Here is a 24,243-nt window from a genome sequence, read left to right on the forward strand (position 1 = left end):
ATAAAAAGCACTAGCGAAGTCAGTACAAACTAAAATAATTCATACAATGATTTGTTTATATTACCCTCTATACTATACACGGAATGCAAGTACAATATTTATATTCCAATCCATTTATTTTACAATTATATGGCAAAAAGAGGAAAGTAAGCAATTTTTCACTATTTTTTGTAATAGTGTGCTGTGACACTTTTGTATTTTTATATCTGATTTTGTAAGCAAGTAGTTTTTAAGTGAGGTGAAACTTGGGGTTCACAAGACAAATCAGACTCCTGAAAGGGATACAGCAGTCTGGAAAGGTTGAGAGCCACTGCACTATCCCATTTGAATGTTGCAACTATATTACCAAAATTACTGCTCATCACAGCACAACTCAGTCTTTATTTTTACTGCAACAATTTACAAATTAATCAGCGTGATATTTACAGCAAAAATGTGAAACAATTTAATGTCTACAGATACTAATCTAGGGAAGGATAATCAGAAGGTATGTCCTTCCAAACCTTGAGGACTGCAGCAAGTTCTCATACCAAATGTACCGGTGTCCCACAATGTTTGTGCCACAAATCAATAGCTTTGCTCACTATTGCATCAGTGTTATCTTGAGGAATCTACAAAAGATCAGGAGAAAGGTTTGTGTTAAATTTAACAAGGTAGTCAAAGAGCCTCAAACAAAATATCCAATCACTCAAAGTAATATTTATTTCTATTCTCCATTCTGTTTATTTCACTTTCCAAACTTGTCATTTCTTGCCCCTAATCAATATTTATTTTGGGCATAGGTAGGAGCTGCCTTTGGATGGATCCCATGTGTTCAGGCCTAGTCAGATTGGCACCCAGCTCTCAGAGAAACAATCTCATTGTTTCCACATAAATGGAGGTGGAGGGCGGTGTTTCAGTCACCTCCACAGTGAGCACTCTTTGGGGAGGGAGCAGGCCAGGGCCAGGTAGCATTGTGCCATCAACCTTGTGAGGAATTTCAACAAATTAACACAGCTTGAAGCTACACTAACTTTTCCACAGAAATCTCTCAGTACCACATGAACATGAGTGGGATCCAATGCCAGGATACGACAAGTCCTAGCAAGATGGCTCAAGGCAGTGCTGAGGCATTGATGGTCCATGCAGAGAGCCTGTTGCCTCCATGGATACCTGGAAAGCTCCACTCATTCAGTGTGGGGGAGGAAGAGGAGCCCAAATCACCCTCAACAGAACAATTTGGGGAAACTTAAAGGACAGTGGGTTCTCCCCATAATCCCGATGGATTTTTCTGAAGGTGGTTATCAATTTGGCCTCTAAAGGTAAAAGCCTACATCAGCCATTGCTAAAACCCTGAGACCAGCCACCTTATGGATTCCTTTCCTCCTAAAAGTTAGTAACATTGTAATGACTGCAACTGCTATTAGAACTATGGTAAACTTAAAATTTAAAATATTACCACTAAATAAAAATACATACAAAAACTGAACATTGCTTTTCTACATTAAACCCACAATCAAACTGTCACTAAAACTGAGGAAGATAAGGCAGATTGAGTATTACCCAGTTCTCAGAATTGCAGGTAATATCACGTAACTCATTTTGCAATGCTTTTTATCCTAACTGAATTAACAAGGGACAAAAAAAGTTTTTTGTTTTTTTTTAAACCTGAAAATATTTGCTATACCACCAAAAACAATGCACAGCTAGGATGAGTACTTACATTTTCCAGAAACTGTGTGATCTTCTCTGCGTTAGTCAGGGCCATTATCTTCATTTTAAAGGTTAATAAAATCTCCAGAGCAACAAAAACAAGAATCTTGCAGGATCCACTAATAACTTTGTCCCAAACCCTAAAATAGTAAGTAACAAAGTCAACAAACCATACTAATCTGTTCTAATCTTTTATTCAGTGCAACAAATCTCTTTTTCATATAATTTCCATGAATGTAGCAATGTACTAAATTATACATGCAGTACCTGTACCAGTACCATCTATATTCAAAGTAAGGAAATCAAACGTTACAAGTTAATGACTTCTACTAAATCTCTAACTATGATGGATTAAGGGCAGAGCAGTACAGTAGTAGTGCCTATTGCTGCCAACCTTACACAAAGACCCCAATTAGAAATAAAACACATACAGATGTTCTGCATTGTTAGACGATTATAAGCTAAAATTTAACAAGCAGATCTTGTTCTGGTAAGCTTAATTATTACACATGGATGACTGTCACAACAGTATCAGTGACAATGAGATTTTTTTCCTGGTGCCAAGAAAAGGAATAAAATTAGCATATCTATAAAGACATTTGTCAAATAGTTAACCAACTGAAACTAAAAGTTCAGACAGAATAAAGTGCTAAGCTAACTAAACAAGTATACCTACTTTGACCAAATATTCCAGCTTATTGTATGAGAAGTGTAACTGATATCAACATGGTATCGCCAATTATGTTTCTGTAAATAATAATTATACACAGATAACATCTACTGACCCTCCCAACCCACTCTCTTCCTCACATCCACCCCCCTAGTATGCTGCATAAAGCTACAGATGACAACTTTAGACGGGAACCTGAATGGTAAATTTCCAAAGGCTGCAAGTAGTTTCACTACATGACTCCTTATTAAAAAAATAATCCCTCCCTCTTTCAATTCTTCAACCTTCATTATCATAGCTCTTGATGTCACCATTTGTGCTCATTCTCCAATCATTGTAAAATCTACACAGGACGTGAATGTGTAAAAAACCATAAAATCCTCAGGCCTACTTTATACATCACAAGTCAAGAAGAAAAGGCACAAGCCAAATGATAGTGCCCCAGACAACGTTTACTTCCCAGACACTAGAAGTATAACTTGTAGTGACTGCACAAATAATTATAATCCTAAAGAGAGCAGGGCAAGAGTCTTTCCAACATGTATTAAAACTAAGCTGCTGTGACACATCCAGCCTTCTTTCATGATTCTGCTGCCAGATTTAATTGGTGTGGTGACTGAATTCATTACAGAAAGGTAACAGCATGGGTTTTAAAAAATCCCGAAACATATCCATTGAGACTCAACCTGTTCCCAAACAAGCATTTCAGTCATTTCATTTAAATGCTCATATTAAAACAACTACAATTAGTTAACTAATCCCCAGTCTAACGTTACCTCTGTTCCCCTAAAAACCAACCCAGGGTCACACTTGTATTAGTTTTATTACGATGCCACTGTTAGGTCAGATAGAAAAGAGGTGGAGCTTATTCATACACGCACACATTCACTGCATTCATTCCCTCATGCACCCACACACTTACACAGGTGGAGAGTTACCGGAGACAGCCTGGAGGCCGAGAAGCCGAAGCGTGGCAGTTCTGGTGTGTCCGCCTGCGGTCACGAATCCAGGCTGCTGAGCAGGTCAAGGAGCAGCACCTTGTGTGCCTGGCTGCTTCCTTTTATTTTGGAACTGGGCAGCTCCTGTCACCTACACTGAGTTTTCCTTCTGTGTCCGTCACCGAGAAGCATTCCCAGTCCCTGTTCCTTTCATGCATCTTTACTTTACAGCACTCCGTGATTGCCTTCTCAGGGCAGTTTACATCAGGCACACTTGGCTACGGGCTCTCTTCTCCTTGCAGTTCCTCTCCACCCAGTCCCACATACACTCCCTTATCTTCCCCACACACTCCCTCGTTCACACTCTCTCTGATTGAGGGATGGGATATTACAAAGCTTGGAAGTTCAAACAAGTGGTAACTTGAAAAGGTTACAGAGCTTGCAAAGGTTACAAAACTTCAAAGGCTATGCTAACAATCACTGAAGTTACAAAGTCTGCAAAAAGCTTGCAGAACTTAATGATACAAGTTACAGATCTTACAATCGCATTTGAGCGGAGGCTTTACATAACACACACTTAAGGAAAGGAGTGGAGACAAAAAAGCTACACTTAAAATGCTGCATCAGCACAGCTGCACCAATTTAGCACTTAAGTGAAGATGCTCCTACCAACAGGAGAGAGCTCTCCCATCAGCATAGTTAATCCACCTCCCCAAGAGGCGGATTACATAGGGGGTTAAATTCAGTATAACTACATCGCTCAGGGGTGTGGATTTTTCAAACCCCGAGAGACGTAGTTATAATACCAGAGGTGTGTAGTGTAGACCTGGCCAATGTTAGCACTAACCAACTCTGTCTCCTCTTGCCCTCTCTCCTTAACTTCCAGCTATTATTACTGTCCATGCAGCTCAATTAATTTAAAACAATAATGGGAATGGGAGTGTATGACATGATGATAAATACACTAGCAGTTATCAGTGCCTTGTCTATGCTAGTGCTACCACCAACCGAGCTGCAGCAGTAGAAAATGATAGAAAAAAGGCTAACGTAGAAGGCCACTGAGTTTATTTATTGATTTATTTTTGTAATTAGGTATTTTCTTACATAGTTTTTACACCTTACATCTTTATTAGTTCAAGTGTTCTTATCCTAACTTTTAGGATCAGACATACTTTCACGGTTTATGGCTTCAGAAAACTTGTGAAAGTTAATTTATTATTACATTGATGGGGAAATGACTACAGAAATTTAAACTGTACTAGAAGTCCTACTCACTGTCACTGAAAGTTAAAGTAAACGTTCTACTCGTTACAATGGGTTGGTGAGATTTTTTGTGTGAGACTAACATCCTTAGAAATGTAATAGGTGTTAAACTAGCCACAGAAGGGCTCTCCTACCGTTCCTTCACTGCACAAAAACATACTGACAATTACAAGGGGAAAAAATACAAAATTAAATAATATGAAGCTGAAACAAAGTAAGCTTCATGCAAAATCCTATGCACATCAAGTTTTATTTACTGTGTGTTGTTCTTTCAAAGAATGCAAAGAACTATTCCACATCTACACTTTTCTGTAAGCAAGGCACACATTACAAGTCTGTGTAAAAAGAATAAAATCCTAGAAGGTTCTCAGGGCAACTTCTTAGATTCCTCATCAAGTAAATTCTTATTCTGCCTTATCTCAGTTCATTACCAGGACTTTCAGTAACTGTCCTGAAATACTGTTTTGTTTTTCAAAAATTGGCAATACTTCATTCATTACTATGAAGTCTGTACAAATACACCTCTACCTCGATATAACGCTGTCCTCGGGAGCCAAAAAATCTTACCGCGTTATAGGTGAAACTGCGTTATATTGAACTTGCTTTGATTCACCGGAGTGCGCAGCCCCGCCCCCCCGGAGCACTGCTTTACCACGTTATATCCGAATTCGTGTTATATCGGGTCGCGTTATATCGAGATAGCGGTGTATGCACCTATAATCTCCTTGTATCCAGCATAAATACACATTTAAGCATAAAAAATGGTTACCTACCTTTTGTAACTGTTGCTCTTCAAGAAATGTTGCTCATGTCGTTTCCATGTTAGGTGTGTATGCACCCACGTGCACGCTGCTGGAGATTTTTCCCTTCGTGGTATCCGTAGGGCCAGGTCTGGTGCCCCCTGAAGCCCTGCGCTCATGTGTCGGTATATGGGATGCCGCCAGCCCTGCACCCTCTCAGTTCCTTCTTGCTGCCAACTCCGACACTGGGGTGGGGGGGGCGGCTTATGGAATGGACATGAGCAACACATCTCCAAGAACAACAGTTATGAAAGACAGGTAACTGTTTTTTCTTCTTGCTCATGTCATTTCCACGTTAGGTGACTCACAAGCAGTATCCCTGGAGGTGGGCTCGGAGTTTACAGACATCCGCCTTGCAACACCACTCTGCCGAAGCTGGCATTGTCCCGGGCCTGCTGGGTGATGGTGTAATGGGATGCAAGGGTATGGACCGAAGACCAGGTAGCAGCTCTGCAGATATCTTGAATTGGTACTTGTGCGAGGAACTCTCCTGAAGAAGCCTGCGTTCTGACGGAATGGGCAGTTTGTGCCCTGCTTGTTCATAGTAGAACTTGATGCAGGCAGTTATCCACGACAAGATCCTCTGAGAGGAAACCAGCCAGCTCTTCATCCTGTCTGCCACTGCGACAAAAAGCTGAGTCAGCTTACGGAAGGGTTTAGTTCTCTTGATGTAAAAGGCTAAGGCCCGTCTAACATCAAAAGAGTGCAACCGATGCTCCTCATTAGTCTTGCCAGGCTTCGGGAAGAAGACAGGTAGGAAGATGTCCTGACTATAATGGAGCTATGACATCTTTGGTAAGACCACCAGGTGGGGATGAAGCTGGAACTTGTCCTTATAGAACACCGTGTAAGGGAATTCTGATGTTAGTGCTCTTATCTCGGAGACCCGCCAGGCTGACGTGACCCCTACCAAGAAAGCAACCTTCCACAAGAGCAGCAGCAGGGAGCAGGAGGCTAGTAGCTTGAAGGGGGGCAGGGGGGAAGACCCATGGCCAAGACAGCACCAGATTTAAGTCCCATGGAGGGATTGGGTTGTGAATCTGGAGGTAGTCTCTCTCCAACCCCTTCAGGAACCTGATTGTCATTTCATGGGAGAAGACTCATCTGCCCTAGATTGGAGGGTGGAAGGCTGAGATAGCTGCCAAGTGCACCATGATCGACAAAATGGCCAGGCCTTGGTGCTTGAGGCGGAGCAGGTAGTCTAAAACAGATTGAAGCAAAAACCGCCTCATCAGGGGAAGACGAGGAGACGGCTGTCACTGCTGGTGTGGCTGGCTCTCCATCCACTGCCGGTACTGATTGTGCCGGAACCGCCGGGTTTCAGTACCAGGATCCGGTTCTGAGTTGAGCCAGTCACATCAGAGCCAGGCTCCGTCTTTCGGAAACTACCGAGGATGCCTGCTGGGAATATGGTCCCAGCATGGGAGGGAACCCCCTTCAGGGGTTCCAACAGTGCCACTGGGCCAGACACTGAACCAATGGCCATGGCCCCAATGACGGACCTGCAGTGAAATCCAGCCCGTAAGAATGATGTCGTTGCTGTCTCGGAGGAGAGCTGCGTTTGGACCCCAAGGAGGACTCCTCGCTGCCACTTGCTGATGGCTATGGCGGTGAGCCAGAGAGCGGTGTCACACGGGGGAGCGGTGGTGCGAAGTCAGTGCCTCAGTGCCAGAGATGCTCAACACAGTGCTGGAGATCAGTGCTGGGAGGGCGGGAATGGAGACCAGGAAGCTGGCGAACGGCGCTGCGGCCCGTAGTTGAGCTGGCAACCGCTGCTGCGACGGTGATCGGCACTGGGTTGAAGGCCAATGAGGTGGCCTCATAGAAGGTTTCTCCCCCAAGGGAACCACCTTCAAGGATTCCCCAGAGTCGGGCCTGGGTCTCGAGGTGTTGGCGTCACTGGGAGAGACATCAGGTCCCTAGCCACCTGACTGTCCGCGGTACTGGAGAGCGTCCCTTGTCAGCCCATTGATTTTTGTGCCTCTTCTTGGGCACAGGTGAAGGGTACGGTGCCGGGAAAGGCATGGTATCAGTGGAGCACTCCACACCGAGGCAGGCGTGCTCGGTGCCAAATCAGAATGGGACAGCTCTGAAGCTGGACGGAGGGCGGCTTCCATCAATAGGGCTTTCTGCCAAATGTCTCTGTCCTTGAGGGGGCACAGCCTGAAGCCCTTGCAGATCCTGCACTTCTCTTTGACATGCCTCACCGAGGCACTTAAGGCAGCTCATGTGCGGGTCACTCATGGGCATAGGTTTGTGACAGGCAGCACGTGGCTTAAAGCCCAGGGACTGGAGCATGCCCCATCCCTGGGACAATATCCCAGTTAGGACTCTAACTAAACAACTATTTTAACTATTTACAAGAGAAAAGTCTAAAACAGTCCAAGAAAACCACAAGGGAACTTGCAATCACAAGAAGCATTCCTGCAACTGTTATGGACAGTAAGAAGGGACTGAGAGGGTGTGTGGCTGGTGGCACTCCATATACCAGCACTTGAGCGCGAGGCTCCAGTGGGCACCAGAGCCGGCCCTACAGATACCACTACAGAAAAAATCTCCAGCAGCTGTGCACTTGGGCACGGACACACCTAACATAGAAAAAGCATGAGCAAGCACTCGAAGAAGAAGAATTAATTCTCAGAGTGAAATGAAGAGGAAACAATTGTATTAAAATAAATAGGTTTGGCTCATGTTTTTAGGTTTGTCTTTTGTTTCTGAGACATTGACAGAACAAGAATGCCACCTACCATGACTGACTTATGCATTTTAAAGTAAATACATCTCTACCCCGATATAACGCTGTCCTCGGGAGCCAAAAAATCTTACCGCATTATAGGTGAAACCGCGTTATATCAAACTTGCTTTGATCCGCCGGAGTGCTCAGCCCCACCCCCCCTGGAGCACTGCTTTACCGCGTTATATCCGAATTCGTGTTATATCGGGTCGCGTTGTATCGGGGTAGAGGTGTATTTTAAAAAACACTTAGCTACTACAGTGATAAACAGGCTCCGATCCTTCAAGCTAACATCTCCACTAGGGACTCTGCTGGTATAACTATACTAACACAGCTGTATTGGCAAAGCCTGTGTAGTGTAGACTAGCCCAGCGTATGCTTTATTTTCATGGACTTTGTCATGCTTAACATATCAAGTGCTATATTTTTAAACAAACTCTCCCACTATATTTTTAAATTCAATGATAATCAAGAGTAAACATTCACTTAGTGAAGCAGTAACTGCAACTAAAACATCTGAAAATTCAGGTGCCTTTAGCTGTATGTCACAAAATAGGGATTTGGGGTTTTAAGTGGTGTTAGCACACACAGCCAAAATTCTTACATTTTAACCTCAACTTTTTTAAATACCAAAAAAATCCACACTTTTAAAAAGATCTTATATCTGTAATAAGTGGAGTCACATCAAATTTTGTTATGATTTCTAAATCAGTGCTACTTTAAAATCAGTTTTCCTCAAATCTAGTTCATATTCTGGGTGATGAAATAAGAGAAGTTATCTTGTACTAGCAGCTAAACAAAGCTGAAATTCCTAAACAAACAAACAAACAAACACACACACACACACACACGAGAACACTTGCCTCTGTAAACTGGATTCAGGTAAACACCCTGCAAAACACTTCTTAAACCAAAGATTGTAAGGAAGTTTGCTCACTGCAGAGCAGGCCTTCAGATGCGCCAGGAGTCTGTTATCTTCAACATTCAAATACTGTTCAAGAACTTTTGGCTGTAGAAAGAACAGGGAAGCAAAGTTTTAAATACCTCACATCAAATGGAACTCAGAGTTGATTCTCGCTTTAAGACAAGTGTCTCAAAATTAAACACATGTAAAAAGCAAATGCTAAAATATTAATATTAGATAATGTACTGCAAGGTCACATTCACCTATGGCAAGGTTTATTGAACTCTGCATTTGGCTGATAGCATATTTGCTAACCCAACTGGTTCCCCCCTCCTAAAAAAAATCACCTACCATTATGAGGGCTTCTAAATACTGTAGCATTTGTTCCTTTGTGTAGTAAGGAGTCAGAATTTCAGGTGGCGCAGAGGATTATACCTGCACTAAACTTTCACCATTTGGGGACCAGCTTTCAATTGCTGCTACCATCACAAGTAAAACTGAGTTTAGTTCATCACAAACCTAGCTCCATTTGAGCACATCACAAAACCAACACACAATGCAGCAAAACAGGAGAAATCACGTCTCAGAGCAAATCACTATGCAACTTATTAAAAGCATTGTTTGCTGTTTAAAAAAAGCCTGTCAGAAGTGTTTTTAGAAAGACCAGCAGAATGGTATATAATGGTGGGGTTTAAAAAAAGAGTGAATTTAAAAATCATCATTATGCATTTATAATTCCAATCTTTTTATATAAAAAACACAAAAGTTTCACTATTTTCTGACAGCTGGACAAATGACTAATTTTACAGTTGTCAAAGGCAAAAAGATTTTCCTGTGGCTGTATTCCAAAATTCCTATTTTTGATAGAATACATAAACGATTGAAAAAAATCTGGGAGTGAAGGATCTATAGCCCCCTCTCTTGCTAATGAGAACACTTGTGAAAACACCCCTTCAGGCATGCAAACACTAATAATTATGGCAATTGATGTAGTTGAGTGTATTAACTCCAGTAACAGATGGCGGGTTTACAAAACAACTATTTTATAACAGGAACGTGTATCTACATTAAGGATTTGAGCTTCCACTCATTGACTTCAATTGTGCAGGATCAGGCCCCCAGGTATGTATTTACATGAGTGGACACGGTTTATGAACAGGTTTCTTACTGTAATGTTATTTGAAAGGTCTAGATAAAGCAATAGATTTCTTATAAATACTAGTAAACCTAAAAAAAAATTTCTTCGAGTTGCCTTTAACAAAGAAATTCTGCAGAAACTCAACATTACCTGCTTTAAATGTCCACTAACAAAAGAACTCAACCTACTAAACTGACATTTTATTGCAATTTGATTCAAAATGTATTGTTTTCCTAAAACAACAAAACCTGTTCTCAGTTCAAAACCAGCACCAGCACCTGTTGCCTGAATATCGGCTAATGAAGAATATGTGATACGCAGTAGTAGACAGAACAATTTAAACAGCTCTACAGGTGGTCTGATGCAAAGTACAGAATTGTCGGTGTAATTAGGCTTGTGACAGATTTTGTTTAAAATCAAAATAATTTTTAAAAAGTGACTGCAGTTGTAGGAATTCCAGTTGAGCTTGGATACTGTGACCCTAGGCATCCCTGTATTTACACCCTACACACCACTGCAATAATATTTGTACAAAATATGCCTTATGAGGTATCATATGAAAGCTAAAAACATGTTGATTACTAATTTATTATAAAATACATGTGTTAACCTTATATGTAAAGTAATGAATTCCCTCTGTATAACATTACAGTAACTCCTCACTTATTGTAGTTATGTTCCTGAAAAATGCAACTTAAAGTGAAATGACGTGAAACCAATCCAATTTTCCCATAAGATTTAATGTAAATGCAGGGGTTAGGTTCCAAGGAAATTTTTTTGGGGCAGACAAAAGGCATTATATACTGTACCGTATAGTACTGTACTGTGGTTGGGAAGTGCCCCTGGCTTACCCTACACGGGCATAGCCCATAGCTAGGAAGCACTTTGTGCAGCAGCAGTGGCAGCTTTCCCCCAGAAGAACAGGCACCGACTTTGCCGGGAGATGCTCCAGGCCCACCTCTTCCCGTCCCCGCTCCACTCCAGGCCCACCTCTTCCCACCCCCACTCCAACTCCTCCCTGGAGCACACTGCGTCCCCGCTCCTCCCCCTTCCTGCCAGTGCTTCCCTGCCACCAAACAGCTGTTTGGCGGTGCTTACGACTTTCTGGGAGGGAGAGGGAGGAGCGGAGACACGGCACTTCCCCACTCCCTCCCTCCTTCCCAGAAAGTCCTAAGCTGAAGCACTGGGAGGGAGGAAGAGGAGGCGGAAAAGAGGAACTTGTGCAATGCTCTCTTGTAAAGTCGCTGCTCTTCCACAGAATCCTACAAGCAGTGGACAGAGCAGGCAGCCAAACAACGTTATAAGGGAGCATTGCACAACTTTAAACGAGCATGTTCCCTAATGGAGCAGTGATGGAACTTCAAAACAACGTTAAGCGGGAGGATGTTAAGTGAGGAGTTACTGTACTAGAACATATTTAAGAACCGGTCTACACTAGAAAACTAGGTCAGTTTAATTAGGTCCGTCAGAGGTATGAAAAATCCACACCACTGAGCAACATGGTTCCATCAACATAGCTACCGCCTCTCGGGGAAGTGGATTACCTATGACAACGGGAGAACCCCTCCCATCAGTGTAGGTAGTGTCTACACTAAAGTGCTGCAGCTGTGCCACTGTAGCGTTTTAAATGTAGACCATCCTTAAGGCAAAGACAGTTTAGCCTAGGTAAAGGTAATAAACAGGTCTATCTTAGACCGAGGAATGTGGGTTTACCTCGATTTACACATTAGCCAAAAACAAAGCTATTAAGCTAAGCCAGTGGGGGTTCTCTTGAGCCTGAACTCAAGGGACAGAGAATTAACTGACTCCTGCACCGCAGAGAGATACAGGAGACTGAATACCCAGGAGGTCTTTCTGATCTGTAAGACAAAGACATCTCTTTGGGGATATAAGGAACAGAAAGATACTATAGGGCTCCTTCACCTTAAGGAGACAAAGAAACCAAGCAATTTGATCTCTGTGATAGGTCTTGGCCAAGCCAACCAGTAAAAAGCTGTCAAGGAAACTCGGTGTGAGAGAAACCATCTTGAACAAAGACTATATCTTGCTAGATTAAATTTTAGACTTTTTGATGTGTGTTTTCACTTGTATTTGCTTGTAACCATTTCTTCCTTTATCTCTTTTACATGGTATCACTTAATCCATGTTTTTCTATTAATAAACTTGTTTTACTTTTACTATAAACCAACTCAGTGCTGTTTGAAAAGATGGGTGTATTTACTTCAGTTAGATTAATAAACCTGTGATGTACTGACTCTTTTAACAGAGTGGCAAACTTAGTATCTTCTGTGAATGCAGAGTGGTAAGGGCTGTGCATTGCAGAGAAACCATCTCTGAGGAGCTCAGGGGTGACTGTTACCTGCTAGGCAAGGTCTGGGCCAGGAGAGCCTTGAGGACCTAGCTGATGAGGAAGACTGGGCTGGTGTGGCAGAGAGCTGAGACACAGTCTAGTCGCCAGCAAAACTCACGCTTGCTGAGGCAGAGGGTAACCCAGTGGCTCACAGCTCTGGATATCCACAGCAGCGGGTTACAGATACAAAAGCTAAATCCTATCTGTGCTCAAACCTGTACATGTTTGTTTAACTTAAAAGTCTAAAAATTCAAAATGCAATTGAAACATGTTTTAGCAAACAAGACCAATTTCTTACACCACAAAGTTTCTATCAGGGAATTTACAAAGCACAACTGGAGGCCTATATTATTATTTTATAGTAGCTAGTGGCAGAACAGAACCAGGCCTACTGACATCCAGTCCCTTGCTAGCTCCTAGACGTAGCTCCCAAGATGTTCAGTGCATACCAAGTCACATCTCCCCCCACTCCACTCAGTCTCTTTTCACAAACAATACTTACCAGCTGTGGTAACGAATCTTTGTATTTGTTGTTTAACTGATTCACAAAACTACTGACAAGCCAGTAGCAGTCGATATTATCCTCCACCACTTCCTCCATGGCTTTAGCTATGGCAAGAAACACTTCATCTTCTGGTTCCTAGAAAACAAAAACAGAAAATTGGGATCCACAGAATTGTTGGGCTGCCCATGTAAGTTATTGTGATTCCCTGACCCTGTAATTTTGATAGATGAACTGAACAAATATGTGAAACGAGAAATGGTACTGACATAATTCAAGCATTTGGCAATAACTGCATAACTGTATTTTCTGTAAAATACTGAAATAAATAAATAAATTAAATAAATAAAAGGGGTTTATATTTTTAAAAAAAAGTGACAGAAGTTTGGCATGGCTCAGTCATGTAATAGAAATAAAAAGTTCTCCGTATCAGGTGACATGAGTCAATATTAATGGTGTGTGTTCTATCAAATAAATGGGGCCATCCTCCTCCCTTTTACACCACGATGCTTGCTAGTTTATAGAATTGCTCTTTGCTTATAGATGTTGATGAGTACAGAATGATTTTGTTTTAGATAAAAGGCCACTTCTGTAGACTTTTAATTACCTGGATACTAGTAAACTCTCCCCCATGGGACAAGGCACCTTATTCCCAAAGTAGCATCTCAAGTACATATTGAGTTGATGTTCTCTTCCTTTCACTAAATGTTAGATTTCCCTGTCACCAAGATTATATCATGCTCTCTGCTTTTAGACACGGAAAGGGAATAGAAGTCATGGAAATTAACTATTAGATAGCAGAACTCCCATCATCAATGGTCAAGTAGTTCTGTAGCGGCATTAAATGCTTGAATAAAACCCCAAAACAGCTCAGGTTAACAAAAATGCCAGGTTAGTAAATTGCAATAATTTAGGAACACAATGTAAGTTGCATAAATCACTGCTTTTAGTGGCCCGGCCCCAAGACATTCAGGAATCCCTGCGGCAGCAAGATTGTCATTTGCTTTAAGGCATTTTAGACAAAAAGAAATGAAGGTAGGAGCTAGAATACAAAAGGCAACAAAGTCCAGAAAAAAAAATATAAAAAAGATTTTAAGGCATAAAAGCTTATGCAAGAATTTGGGGGAAATGAACGAATGTACAGTTTGAGTAAAACCTAGAATTTGATATTAGTATCCTGTTTTTACACACACTTCATTTTGTCTCTGTGTATATCTTTCATGCTATTAATAGTTTCAGTTTAATGTTTCTTTTATCTGAAAGAGTTCTGTTGAAAGTCAAAAGAAACAATAACTGACCAGAGGAAAAGCCAGATTTCGAGGCAACCTTCCCGACTCCAGTTGATGCATGCGAAGGAAAACTTCAACCTGTGGGGTAGAATCCTTGATAAACCGAATTACTTGGAGGGCATGATACACATCCCTATATTGTTCTGTTCGGTACTTCATCACCAGAGCATGAGATTCATGGTGAGGAGGAATAATTCCTAAAAAAAAAAAAAAGAGAGAGAGAAGGAAAGCAGTGAATCCTCTTTCTAAGGGGCTACACTTACTTCAATATGTACTAATATACAGCCTGCAAAAGATGTAGGTCCCAATCATGCAGCTCTTACTCATGTGAGCTTGGTTAAAAGTTACAGTATGGAATCTTATAAAGACAAGACGACACAGAACAAGCAAATAATAATATTTATTAAAACGGAAGGTCATGTGTTGACCGAATGCAGGAATGATTTATTCACGGACTTGGTTTACTGATCCCCTTTTAGGCCTCAGCATCAGGCTGATCATTTTTTGTCCATGAGGTCACTGGAGGCTGGTATGTTGAGAAGAGGTTTCATTGTTTGGAATGAGGGGAAATTAGTTTAATGATGTAATGAAGTAAATGCATTTAAAAAAAAAATCAAAACTGCCATTGGCTTGGATTTATCTGCAGCATTTACTATATTGCGTTTTTTGTGTATTTGTGCTGAGCCTTCCCTTTGTTTTGGAGATAAACGTAGCTGCAGAACAAATATTTTATTCCTTAGTTAATTAAGACATTCATGGTCTCATAGAAAAAAACAAAATGGGCACTTCCTATACAAATGCTTTACCAACAGCATAACAAATCATCAGCAGCCTAGATTGAAGAGCAGTGATACAAAAACAGAACACTTCCCTTTCCAAAATTCTACGGTCCCTCTAAGAATATCAGGGTTGTGTGTGTGCATATAAGTAACACAAAGGTACTGTGCAACTTTCTTATTTAATTTACATTACCCGCAGTGGAACCTTCTTTACAGACTTTACCAGAGAGATCAATCTTCCTCTGAATCAGTGGTGGGAAGTAATTTCAATAACACAGGATGAATCAATTTCAGGTAGAGGCCCCATAACCATGTCAGCCAAAGAAGCATGTAACACACTAAATTTTCCTCACATAACACAGCTGATTATGTTAAACGCCAATCTTTCTACCACCATTACAAGAAGGATAAGTTATCTTTCCACTGTCCTGATACATGATTTATGATATCCATAACAGACTAGGGTGACCCGATAGCAAGTGTGAAAAATTGGGACGGGGTGGGGGGTAATAGGAGCCTATATAAGAAAAAGACCCCAAAATCAGGGCTGTCCCTATAAAATCGGGACATCTGGTCACCCTATAACAGCCTCATATGACATCTTTCCTCTAGTGCTCTCTTAATTGAGCACTTTCCTTCATCCTAATGATTTCACCTCACTTAGGACTTTATCTTGCTACCACTGAAGTTAATAGCAAAACTGCCAGTGACTTCAACAAAAGTAAGATCCCAATGAGGCCAAAGCAGAAATGCTCCTATGTATCACTAATGGTGTAAAACTAATCAGTAGTTTTGTAGGAACTAATCAGAAGGAGGCACTCTTCAAAATTAGTCTTGAATCAGGTTAATCTGCTGCTTTTGCCTCTCTTTAAATGAAGGAGAATAGTAATCCCAAGTGTTAACCCAGGAAATCACAGAATTTGAGTACCAAATAAAATAGATACAGATACTTTTCTTCAAACTGCCAGAGCAAATCAGGCTGCATCCTAACAGCTGGGATTGAACAAGCCATCATAACTAAGCAAGTACATGCTTCTAAATTTACAGGTTAAATCTAGAAAACTGACCCTAGGCAGACAGAGAAAAGGTAGTCACAAAAAATGCAGTGAAGTCTATAAATCATTTTAGTGCAATAGACCCTCCACTTAGCTACAATGAGCCATACTTTATTGAGGAAATTAAGCAGGATATATATATGGCACACTTTATAACCTAGGAAGGCATCAGGGCCGATCATCTTTCAAATCCAATTTTAGAAGTAGTTCATTGATGGGATTGCAACCCTCTTGCTAAACTAGTAAATTTCTTTACAAGAGACAATGCTTCCCCACAGAAATGGATAAGGCTGTTGTTCCAATCCTCAAGGCAGAGATGTTTTGGATTGCAGTTCCTGATGAATGTTTACACTAAGAAAAATCTTTGAAGACATTACAAGCAATTCTCCCTGCACTCAACTATCCCTTGTGCCTCAGCAGACCCAAGGTGTCTATAGAATGCTTTACCCTATTCTGGGTTGTTTAACTGAAAAGAGTTCACATATTTAAAATTTCCACACTGAGTTTAAAATGAAATTTGTAAATATGTTTCTTACACTTTCTATATACTCAGAATCAGACAAAGATATAAGCTAGTATATAAAATACATAGAAGGACTCGACCTACCCAACATTTCATTGTATCATAGGGTTGTAAGATTCACAAATCATGGTGTCTGAGGCAGTGAACAAATGCTACTGGCTCTAAACTGAATTACAACTTTGCACAGAAATTCCTTTGTGCAGTTAACAGTGCAGTTTTGGATGAAAGATCTTCTGCTTTTACTTCTTAACACCATCTATATTTCTTCCTCACAACATTTTAAAGGATTCTAAATCTCCACAACTTTCAGTTACCTGTCTCAAGAACTGTGTTTATCCCTAGCTTAATTCTGTTATTGCCCAGGATTTCATTATGTATGATCATTTAGTAAAAGAAACAGTATCACAAGGTTCAGAATCAACTTTTAGGTTTTGCACCAAAAAAGTGTTTACAAATCTTAACATAGACATTCATGAATTTTTAAAATAATTCACTTTTGAAATAAAGTGAACAAAAAATGTTTAACAAGAAAAGTTTTAGACAGGACTTAAACTTTCCTCTTCGGTGTTTGCAACCCAGACACTAAAGCATTGTGTTGGTGCACGAGAACCAGGAAGTGAAACTGAGCAGACAGAAGACTGACATTTACTACTCTATTTTTATTGTCATGATAGCAATGAATAAAGTAGATAGGCAGACACAAATAGTTAAAAAATAGATTCCAAAATTTATTTCAGTTTTAATTAACTAATGCATTAATAGGGATTTAAGTAAGGATTTTTTTTAAATGTTCAAACTGGTAATATTCCTGTAAGGTTAGCTAATGTTTGAAAAGCATCCTAAAGGTGAAGTTTGGCACGTTCATAGTTCTAAGAATTATTACTATTCCTGCGCTACGCACACCCCCAGCTTCGTTAGTTCACACCTAATAAATCCAATAAACTGAAAAAGCTGTTCCAAAGCACCATTAATACTGTTGGAATTAGTAATCTGACTCACTTGCTACACAGAATCTAGGACTTGGCCTATTTATGGTCCTGGTTTCCTTCTCCTCTCCAATGGCAAATATCATTTAACATTAGAAGAAAAATTAGAGCTAATCTTTGTTGGAAAGCTTACTACAATAGGGATTCTAACCACAGACATATTCTATTAAATAATCAGTTCAATACAAATCCCTTTTTAAAATCTAGTTTTGATCAGCGATTCAGTTTCACTTAGATGTCCAATTTTTTTTGACAATACTGAAAACCCTATTAGATGTCAGCTATTTATATTAAACATCCAACTTTACCCACACTAATTATTCATATCAATGTCCATGACATTATAAGCACATTTATAGAAGTTAAATTCAATTACCTAATTTTGTAAAACCGCACGTACAACAGTTCCCAAAATGCATGCGTAAAACAGAAAGTCAAATCGTTAACTTGCATGTGTACATTAAATGTTCTCTGTGTGAAACTTGTGAGTACGCAGAAGTGGACCCATGTCTATCATTAGCAACTGGTCACAAAACAGAGTATTCCATGTTTTTACAATCCCCCAAACAAATGACAAATACCCAGCTTATTCTTATTTCTACAGTTAAAACCACAGTCTCACATGTCATACCTAAAAGCACCTTCCACACCAGGATACGATACATGGATGGGAGAGGAAATCTTTGACTAAATGTGCAAAGTTTCTCAATATCTGCAAAGAAAGCAAATATTTTTCAAAACATTTTAAAAACTTGAAATATTTTCAATAGTGGCATTGATTCACCGAAACAGGACAATTCTTTAGTTGCAGATCTACATCTGCAAATTGCTCTTTAAAAGGACTATGCTATGTGAAAGGGGTCACCAGTAAAAAAGTTTGACTTCAGTTAGTTGTGGGTTTTCAGCACAACCAAAAATCATGCCCAGAAAGTACAGGAAATAGTGGGATCAACTCACCCAATCGATCATCTTTCAGTAGGATTTCCAATGATTTCTTTTCTTCAACACCACGAAATCCCACTTTTTCATAGTAGACAGAGCGGAAGTTTCTCTGAGAATCCTCAGCCATGTTTTATTCTGGAGGAGAAGGTGGGGGGGGGGGTTCAAAAAAGTAACAACACACTGTTGGGTATAATTTAGAGAAAACTGCCTTTGTATATTGATGAGAATTAAGTTCCTTCATCTCTATGGCATGAGTAACATCTAGTTAATTTGAAAGACTTTCAAGACACGTGCATCCCAGACAGACACCACTGAAAAATAGACTTTGGACTAAGTAGGGTAGATCTAACGGAGTCAGATTTCAAAGAGAATAAACTGGGTAATAAGTTACATTGCTTTAGAAAAATAAAGACACTTTGTTTCGCAAAATCTATTAAAACAATATATGATTATTTTGTGAGAAATCTGACTGCTCACAAGCTTGGATAAGTAGAACTACTATCCAGACAAGTAAAACTGTCAGTGCCTACTACACAAGGATAACTGAGAAACTGATAACAGAGCATTAAGCTCAAAGAGTAGAGGTGGATGAATGCAGACCTGTCAAAGACTGTGCAGATTTCAATAAGATACTCATGTTGTCAGCATGCACAGCATCAACCACAACCCTGAGCTTGTCATTCTAGATCAAAGAAATATAAATAAATTATCCCTATCTTAAAAAATATGTTGCATATTATGCAATGTGTACATTAGATTTTCGGATAGAAAATTTCCATTGTGATTGAACTCAATTTTTTACAGAGAGGATCTCTCGTAATTTGAGGATTTGCAAAAGCTAAGAAGCACTATGCTGGAACTCAGAGTAATGAAAAACAATCCTGACCTTGATGTCCAAAAATATATGGCAAATTTGACAAGAATTTTTTTTTTTTTAATTTGTTTTTGGAGCGAATGGCACAAGCATAGAGCCTTTTTCAGCTATGGTTCTCTAGTGGCTTATAGGAGGACCAGAAACAAAACGTATTTATGGATATACACAAAGCCCCTGATCTTGCAAGTATGTAGGTCTTTGTTGTATCAGGGCCAAAATTAGCACCCAAAACCAAGTAGTAGTAAAAGATTTGTGTTTATTGTGTTTGATCAGATCACATTTAGATTTCAAAACTAGACAGACACTATTCACATTACTGGAGACATATCCTTCTTTGGGGATGATCCCAAAATGCCTCACTTACATAAACACTTGAGACTTTTCACAAGCCAAGCACTGTAAGATCGGGCCTTTAGAGTATTTATTATTAATTTGTATTGCAGCAGTAGCCAGAAGCCCCATTGTGCTAGGGATACTGTAAACACAGCAAAAAACAAACAAAAACCCCAAACCATTCCTGCCCCAAAGAGTTTTAAATTTTTACTTGTGTTTGACATATAATATTTAGACAGCAAATTAGTCTCAGTTCTCTTACAGTTGGTGGAGTGACATTTTAACAGATATTAAAGTAAAGGCACAACTAAACCTACAGTGACAGAATGCTAAAAATAAGAGAAACCTAAAAAAAACTATGGTACAACTGTACAGAGGAATGCTATTTAAACTGTCACCGTAGCAAAAACATTTAATTTTGATTTACTTGAGAATCAGATGATATCCCCCAAAATTGGAAAAACTACATTTTTTGTCAGGCAACCAAACAACTTTAAAATCTTGATTTCATATGGTCAACTGAACAGGAAAAACTGTCTTCCGTGTGTTAGTTAAGAGACCTCTGCAGAAAAAAAGCAAACAACTCAATTGGTCTTTATATAAATATTTTCATTCTCAGGAAACACTTATTACCAGGTTATTAAACTAAAAGGCAGCAATTTAGGAATAAGTAGTAAAATATTATTAAACAATAGTCAAGCATGATGTAGACAGAGTGGTGCCCCTTTATAAAGAGGATTGAAAGGATTAGATTTTTATTGGTAAGCGTCAATAAGCGTCAATTTTCCTGGACATGCACAAATGGATGAAAAAATATTTCTGTCAACAATAATCAAAGTGAGAAAAATGCTGCTTAAGAACGTACTAGTTTTCTGTAAGGATATTTGCTTTGTATATTTTGACATGTGATGTTGACAATTTGTGTTTTAAGCATTATAAAGATTTAACTTTTTGAAAGTCAATGTCTACTCATTAATTGTCTGACCCTCCCATAATTTCCTACAACTGTGAAAATTTAAATTGATAAAAATAAAAATAAACATCGATAATATCCATCAAAATTATAAAAATAAAAACTGAATTCTGCCAAGTCTATTTATAGCTATAATAGTACCTTATTAATCAGCACTTATAACTAGGGTCCCATTCTACAAACAATCCCAATGATTTCAATGGGAGTATTAACTTGCATAAAGTTGCATGTATTCGTAAGTGTCTGCAAGGTCATGACCTAGAAGGTTTATTTGCAGATCAAGAGAATTTTGCCAATTATCAAATCAATAAACAACAGAAAAGCAAAGATGCTGCATTACAAAATGTACTTTGTTAATCTGATAAGCATAGTCTAGTTGATTATAATACCTCATAGAAAGCTAGTAAAATGTTCTTTAGCATATTGTTGAAAATTAATATTCTCGTAGTAAAATGACGGAGTGGAAGATGGCAGCCTTCACGGGGCCCACTCTGTTAAGTGAGAATTCACAACGAATGCCATCAACTCAGCAACCAAACATCGCTCAGCGATCTCCTGGTCATTAGAGCAGCAACTCAACAAATCCTGAAGTTCCTCCTCAGGGCCATACAACGTGCCAAATAGGCCCTGGAATAAGAATCCTGCAACTTAATGCTGAAGGACTCTCATGGGCAAAATTCAAGTACCTTGGAAACTTGCTGAAGGTTTACACCATTGATATCTTCATGTTGCAAGAGACCCATGTTGGCAACAACCAACAGGCTAGGCACTACCATATCTATGGACACAATCTAATGACTAGCCATTACCATCCTAAATATGGCTTGGAAATATACATCAAGGACACCATCACAGATTTCAATATTATTCCATCAACTGAAGAGGAGATCACATTTGCCACAACTATCAAAGTAGGGGAGCTCCACATTACCAACGTCTATAAAGCCCCGGCACAAAATGGCCAAAACCAGCACTACCCAGCACTCCTATTCCATGCATCTATGCAGGTGATTTTAATAGTCACCACCAGGGCTTTGGAGCAGAGCCCAGAGCTGGAGCGTGGAGCAGCTCCGGAGCAGTGGAGCTGCAGGTTTTTGCCTGGAGCTGGAGCAGAGCCGGAACACATCTCCAAAGCCCTGAAATGCTATCAACGGTTTGCATGGCTCCTGAAAGTAGCAGGAAAGAAGAACATTCCCTGAGGCTTCCGAAAAAAGCACACTCCCTGCTGGATGAGAGAGACACAGCAGTTGCTCCGGCAATACAATCAGACCAGGAGCTCTCATACCGCAAAAGCCCTGCTACATTCCTTTGACACAGCAAGATGCCAGCGCTGGCTTGATTGGGTGCAAAACCTTGATTTTACACATTCAAGTTGTCAAGCCTGGACACTACTACGACGTCTTGGGGCTGCCAATGCCACAGAGTACCGGCCACACAAAAAACGGCCAAACTCAATAGCCTCCAAACTGGTAGAGAACACAAAAGGACCACTTGATAAACACACAAGAAGAGAAGTGTATCAGCAACTCTACCGAACACTTGCATCAATCCCCTGAGGAGAACCTGTCACTGTCAGCATAGAGGAAGTAAAAGAAGGACTTGCCATGATGAAAAAAGGGAAGGTTGAAGGCCCTGACGGTATTCCGCCAGAATTCCTCCACCATCTCGGCCCCAAAGGACTCCAATGGCTAGCTACATTGTACTCTGTTACCTTAAGAACAGTACGGATCCCTGAAATATGGCGTGAGTCAATGGTAACTGCCACTCCAAAGCCTGGAAAGCCCCCTGATAAAGCAGGAAGAGATAGGCCAGGGGTTCTCAAACTGAGGGTCAGGACCCCTCAGGGGGTCACAAGGTTATTGCATGGGGGGTCGCAAGCTATCAGCCTCCACCCCAAATCCCGCTTTGCCTCCAGCATTTATAATGGTGTTAAATATAGAAAAAAAAGAGTTTTTAATTTATAAGGGGGGTCGCACTCAGAGGCTTGCTATGTGAAAGGGGTCACCAGTAAAAAAGTTTGAAAGCCACTGAGATAGGCCAATTTCTCTACTATGTACGACCTATGAACTTCTTCAACATAGCCTCCTCAAAAGAATACGCCCTTTTTCTGAGCCAATTATCCCTGTGTGGAACAGGCAGGCTCTTCCGGCCAAAACTTAGTTGTTGTGACCAAGTTCTGGCACTCACAATTCACATTGAGGCTGGCTATCAAAAAAAACCTTAAAGACTGGCACAATATTTGTTGACCTCTCATCTGCGTACGATACTGTATGGATTAAGGGCCTGATGCTGAAACTTGCTAAAATTATACCTTGCTAGCAAACACACTTCACCTGCTGTTGACCATGCTGAGTAACAGACGCCTACAGGGGTACCTGGGTAATAAGAACAGCTCACCCCATTTCATAAACAACGGGCTACCACAAGGCTCTGTACTGCCAACCCTTTTAATATTTACATAAGTGACACGTCTCCAGTTAAATCATGAAAATGTGGATATGCAGATGATCTTTTCATGACAATACAAGCAAACCTCCATGACATTGAGAAAGCATTAACTGAGGACATCCAAAATATGGAACAATATTTCTGGAAATGGAGGTTCAAAGTAAACACTGGAAAAACAATAGTAAGCGCATTTCATCTTGATAAGAGTGCCAAAAACACACAAAGTAGCTTTCTGTGGTAAAAATGTGCAACACGATTAGTCTCCAACATATCTCAGAGTGAAACTCGACACCACCCTCACCTTCCATGACCATCTTGAGAAGGTAGCTGCAAAGATAAAAACGAGAGCCAACATAATCCTGAAACTAGCAGGTATAACCTGGGGTGCATCAGTGTTGCGAACATCTGCAATAGCACTTGTATATTCAGTAGCTGAATATTGTGCAGCCACACATGACTTGTGGAGACCCAGCTGAATACAGTGAAGTGGTGCATCATGGGAACCCTTAAGTTGACTCCAACACCCTGGCTACCTGTCCTGTCTAGCATCACTCCCCCGCCGATACACCTAACTGCTGCAACATTCCGCGAAGCTCAGTGATTCCAGGAAAACAGATGTCTTCCTATTGACCATGACCATGACAACGTCCCCCGCCCCAACATCTTAAATCCCACAAGCCTTTCTGGGAACATTCGTTTAGCCTCATACAATCAGGCTATGATCAGGAGGCTTGGAAAGCAGATTGGGCTAAACAAGAGTTAAAAAATAAGCACCTTGTGCCAGATCCCACGCAGAAGGTTCCTGGGTTTGACCTTCCCCAGTCATCTTGGTCAACTCTGAACCGAATTCAAACCAACCATGGTAGATGCGGATATCTAATGCACAGATGGAAAATCAAGGACTCCCTGGTGTGCAAGTGTGGTTCCCCACAACAGACCATCGAACATATCATTACCTACTGCCCAATTTATAAATATGAAGGAGGCATTACTGCAATAAATTGTGCTACTCCTGATGTAACCATTTGGTTCGATCAACTTCAGGTGAAA

General features: G+C 40.4%; 1 protein-coding gene across 4 annotated transcripts in view; it reads right to left on the bottom strand.

The window, feature by feature from the left end:
• Positions 1-361: 361 nt before the first annotated feature.
• LOC112108759 (TBC1 domain family member 7) overlaps positions 362-24,243 on the bottom strand; it is a 24,193-nt gene continuing 311 nt past the window's right edge. The window contains exons 2-9 of one of the 4 annotated variants that reach the window (XM_026660217.2): positions 23,968-24,069; positions 18,581-18,700; positions 18,255-18,335; positions 14,290-14,477; positions 12,992-13,129; positions 8,961-9,106; positions 1,703-1,832; positions 362-611 (exon numbers count right to left, since the gene is read on the bottom strand). In XM_026660217.2, the coding sequence (XP_026516002.1) occupies positions 525-611; positions 1,703-1,832; positions 8,961-9,106; positions 12,992-13,129; positions 14,290-14,477; positions 18,255-18,335; positions 18,581-18,692 (882 nt within the window). In that variant the 5' untranslated portion in view covers positions 18,693-18,700; positions 23,968-24,069 and the 3' untranslated portion in view covers positions 362-524. Of the gene's footprint in view, positions 612-1,702; positions 1,833-8,960; positions 9,107-12,991; positions 13,130-14,289; positions 14,478-18,254; positions 18,336-18,580; positions 18,701-19,165; positions 21,809-23,967; positions 24,232-24,243 lie in introns of those variants that run through there. The other 3 variants (XM_024202984.3, XM_024202985.3, XM_026660226.1) reach the window with 3 other exon arrangements.

This window comes from Terrapene carolina, unplaced genomic scaffold (assembly GCF_002925995.2).
Source record: "Terrapene carolina triunguis isolate 2854851 unplaced genomic scaffold, T_m_triunguis-2.0 Scaffold58, whole genome shotgun sequence".
Lineage (NCBI taxonomy): Eukaryota > Metazoa > Chordata > Testudines > Emydidae > Terrapene > Terrapene triunguis.